Source organism: Galeopterus variegatus, unplaced genomic scaffold, assembly GCF_000696425.1.
Source record: "Galeopterus variegatus unplaced genomic scaffold, G_variegatus-3.0.2 Scaffold13199, whole genome shotgun sequence".
Classification (NCBI taxonomy): Eukaryota; Metazoa; Chordata; class Mammalia; order Dermoptera; family Cynocephalidae; genus Galeopterus; species Galeopterus variegatus.
Window position 1 is genome coordinate 12,729 of NW_007739310.1, and position 4,398 is coordinate 17,126.

Below are 4,398 nucleotides of genomic sequence, written 5' to 3' on the forward strand. Positions count from 1 at the left end.
GCAATTTATAGGCTGGTTAATCAGGTTAACCAGGATTTGAGCTGGCGTGATTCACATCACATGTCTCAAAAGATATCCAAGGGCAATAAGAAAAATTTTAGGAAGGCGGGCACAGGTAAAGTGCACAAGAAAACCAAAGTTGGTGGGTCAGAAACTAGAAATGTGGATAAGACCCATAGTCTAAGAAAGGCAATACCAGCAGCCAATGGCCACGAACTCTAGAAAACAATCCAAGAGGCATAAGAATAGATGCACAGCACCAAGAAGACCTTGATCATTTGGCCCTTGTTCTGCCCCAGACGGGATGCTTCTGGATCACCACCTTCCTGAGCCAGAATCAGTGCCAAGGCTAATATGTGCCCTGGGCTGACAGGGGGATAAAAAGCAAAGATCTAGGCAACATAGACCTCTCCCCTCCCTGATAACAGAGTATGTGGTAGGATGGAGAAAAACTCTTTTCAATATTAATTATGATTTTGACAAATCTCCAAACATATGCTAACATCAAAGGCATGGAAAATATTTTCAATAACGCCCAAATTTAAGACGCTTTTGACCCTTAAGTATGTGTGTATTTGTGTGTATTAGCCTTTCGGTATACATGTAGTCATAACTTTAACAGCTACAGCTCCATTGAAGGAAAAGAGAGAGGGGGAAATACCAGTGCTAAAACTCTCAACTCCAGAGCAGCATCAGTGAGTGGGTGTCGTGAGCAAAGATAGTCAGGATTTTGCTTTAATAAAAATTTATCCCTGAAAACACTCATGATAGACAAAAACAAAACAAAGAAATAAACAAACAAAACCTAAACCTGATCATAGAAAATAAAACCTGAGACACTATTGAAGGTCATGTGATATCAGAGCATCTTCACAAACGAGTTCCTTTGGCCTTGCCACTTTGATCTGTGAAGTTCAATTCAATATGGTTGAAGGCAGGATTATCAGTTCCACCATCTTCCACGGGATGAGATGTATAGCTCAGAACATGCTTCTTCTAAAAGGAAGTGTTAACATGCTGGTTAGAAAAAAAGAACCTGTTCATTCATTCACTTCTAAATAATTGTTACTATTGTTTTCATTTCTCTAAACCAGCTTCATAATCTACTGAGGGAGACACATTCAACAAATCAGGTCATCAAAAAGTTCACAGAAAGTTTGGTATTACCTTTTGGTTCTATTTTCCCATGAACTTTTTGAAGCACCCTCATTCAGCTCATGAGAGGATAGTAAGATATAGAACAGACACAGATCGTCAGAGGATGAGATAAATACCCTCTTTGTCCATCACTGTTCAAGAAAGAAGCTGAGGACCAATGAGTGCCCTACGCAGGTGATATAGCCCAGTTTCCTAAGTTAAAGTAACAAAAGCCAACTTACTTTCTTAAAAACATCAAAATTGGATAAAAAGTCTTCTTTGGTTAGTAGGAATCTGGGGTCTACATTCTGTTTTCTTCCTCCTGAAAAAAACATCATTACATTATTAGAAAGATACCTGTAACTTAACAGTGACATGCCATCACACAGGCTTTTAATGTATGCACATTCAACTCTACGCACTCACAAAACACAAGGAGAAAAAGAAACTTACCTAGTGCTGAAGACTTAGCCCACCATTCCCCTCATCTCATTCAGTCTCAGATCCTGCAAGCCTCTCACTATGATAAATGAGTCTCATCATATATACGAGATGGTTCTTAAATACAAGCCACCTGCCTCATCTAATGCTCACCTAGAGAAAGAGTCACCCACCCAATGCCGGTAGGAAAACTGGCTCAAAAGCATCCAGCATGATCCACCAGTGAAATATCAAGCCATCTACCCCTGCTTCAGATAGTGGAGCTGACTTTCCTCAGTTTGGTGGCTACGAATATATATGTGTGTGAAGAAATGCAGGAAATTATGAACTGTTAAACAAATTATTTAAATGAAAATCAGTGTGTTCACTAATGTTTGATCCAAATCCTCTTCCCTAAGATTTTGCTTTACCTAAAATTATCCTTTGGTTTGGTATTTTCCTTTTTGTCTTTTTTCATGTCCGGCAACGGATCGCAACCCTCAGTGTCGCGCCCGTACCGGACTGGGACCGGCAACGGGATCGCAACCCTCGGTGCTGCGCCTGCACCTCGCTCAGCCAGTGAGCGGGAACTGGTCTGTATGTGGGATCCGAACCCTCGGCGGGAGTGCCGCCACGCTCCCAAGCGGCGCACTGTAGCAGTGCACCACCGGGCAAGCCCAGAGGATGCTTTTTAAAATACATCTTTGAGGACATACCTCAAAAAGTAGTCCTCAGACTACCTTTATCCAAATATTCTAGAAGATGTGCTTAAAATGCAGATTTCTGCACTCTAGCCTGGACTAACCAAATTAGAACCCCCAGGGTGAGGCCACTGAATCCTGATTTTTACTGAATTTCCAAGGTAATCCTTATGCCCTGTAAAGTTTGAGAACCACCACTTCAGTACAAATATTAGGCTTTTAATCATGAGAACCTCTGCTATTCTGGAGATAGGATCAACTTTAAATTAATTCATTCAACATTATTGAATGTCTACTGTGCACTACAGACTCTTCTAGGTATCTGAATCTAGGAGATACAGAGATGAATGAAACAATAACTGCTCTCATAGCTTGTGGCTTACTTAGGAAAATGTTTATCCCCAGTTTACTGCTGAAGAAACAGACTCCTGGTGCATAGTAAAGAATTAGGTTGAATTGAAATGCCAACAAAGTCTGTATGGCCTGAATTCTTGCAGATTTCTAGTAAAATATGGTAGGTTTTAAAACATATATCCCAAGGAACATCAGAAGTGTATGTTTCTAGATTTTTATCAAGGTGCTCACTGCTGCTATGCAGTAGGAATAAGTCATTTATGGAATTAATGAAGTTGGTGTGTTTTTTTATTACTGGATGTCACTCATCTGGGGAGAGTGTTACTTTTTAAAAGAAAAGGTATAGCTGTATATGGTTATCAGAATCACAGCATTTAAAGGGAAAAAAAGGAGTACTCCATGGGAGTTCCCTGACACCCCACTTTCTTAAGGAAAAAATGGGTCATGAGCCAAAGGCCAAATAGCACAAGGAGACTGGTTAGATGTATTCCAGGGCTGTCTGGTTAGCGCAGCTGGTTAGAGCACAGTGTTATAACACCCAGGTCAAGAGTTCGGATTCCCATACCTGCCAGTGGCCAAAATAAATAAACAAACAAAAGTATTCCAGATCTTAACAATTGGGTGGCTGGTAAGAAAAGTTTAAAATCTGTCTTAACATTATGTTAAGTAAAATGAGTCAGGCACAGAAAGATCAATATCGCATGTTCTCACTCATATGTGGCAGCCAAAAAAAAAAAAAGTTGAGCTTATAGAAGTGGAGAGTGGAATTGTGGTTACTAGAGGAAAGGGAGGGAGAGAGCTTAGTTAACAGATACAAAAGTAAAATTAGATAGGAAAAATAAATTCTAGTGGTATACAGTAGTGCTAAACATCTATAAATAACAATAATTTATTGTATGTTTTCAAATGGCTAGAAAAGAGAAGCTCAAATGCTCTCATCACAAAGAAATGATAATTTTTTTGATGATGGATATGCTAATCACCCTGATTTGATCATCACATGTTGTATATGTGTATTGAAATATAACTCTGTCCCCCATAAATATGTACAATCAACACATGTCAATTAAAAATAAATACATAAATTTTTAAAAATCTGTCTTAAAATATATCACAAAACAGACAAAAGAATAAATCTACTGTGCTGATAATTTTATTTATGAGAAAAAACATGAAAGAAAGAGAATACTTTAGTTTTTGTTTTGGGGTTTTTTTTTTGGCGACTGGCTGGTACTAGGAACTGAACCCTTGACCTTGATGTTAAAAGACTGCACTCAGAAACAGAATACTTTAAAACAGCTGTTTGAGAGATAATAAATAGCTACAAACTTTACAGTTATAAATACAAGTGTCACAAAAGTTCAAAAGATAGTGCTATAAAGGTGCCAAAAAACAATTGATGGTAGGATTCTACAAAGTGGCACAGTGCTGGTGGCTTTGTAGGATAAAGCAAAGACATCAGACATACTTGGACAATGTGTAGGATTTCTGACTAGTTATAACACATTTGATAAAGAGAGCAGTGCAGCCTTCCCCTGGTTAGGTTGCCGTGGATGTGTACACACAAGGGGACGTGGGGGTGTCAGGAGCCCAGCACTTTTCACCAGCTCCAAACTCCTACCCTGCTTCGAGCCACGGTGATCCCTCACCTGATTACTGCAGGAGCCTCCTACCTGCTCTTGTTCCCCTACAGACTATTCTCAAAACTGGACCAGAGCACTCCTGTGAGAATCATTGGAAAAGTAATTGAAAAAATATCCATAGAGAAGACCTAAAAGACAGAGAT

General features: G+C 39.3%; 1 protein-coding gene across 1 annotated transcript in view; it reads right to left on the bottom strand.

Annotated features, from left to right (window-relative positions):
• Positions 1 to 870: 870 nt before the first annotated feature.
• Positions 871 to 4,398, bottom strand: part of LOC103581499 (sodium-coupled monocarboxylate transporter 1-like) — a gene marked incomplete at its 5' end in the record, with an annotated part of 20,721 nt that continues 17,193 nt past the window's right edge. The window contains 2 exons of the mRNA XM_008563313.1: positions 871 to 996; positions 1,380 to 1,459. Coding sequence (XP_008561535.1) covers positions 871 to 996; positions 1,380 to 1,459 — 206 coding nt within the window. The remainder of the gene's footprint in view (positions 997 to 1,379; positions 1,460 to 4,398) is intronic.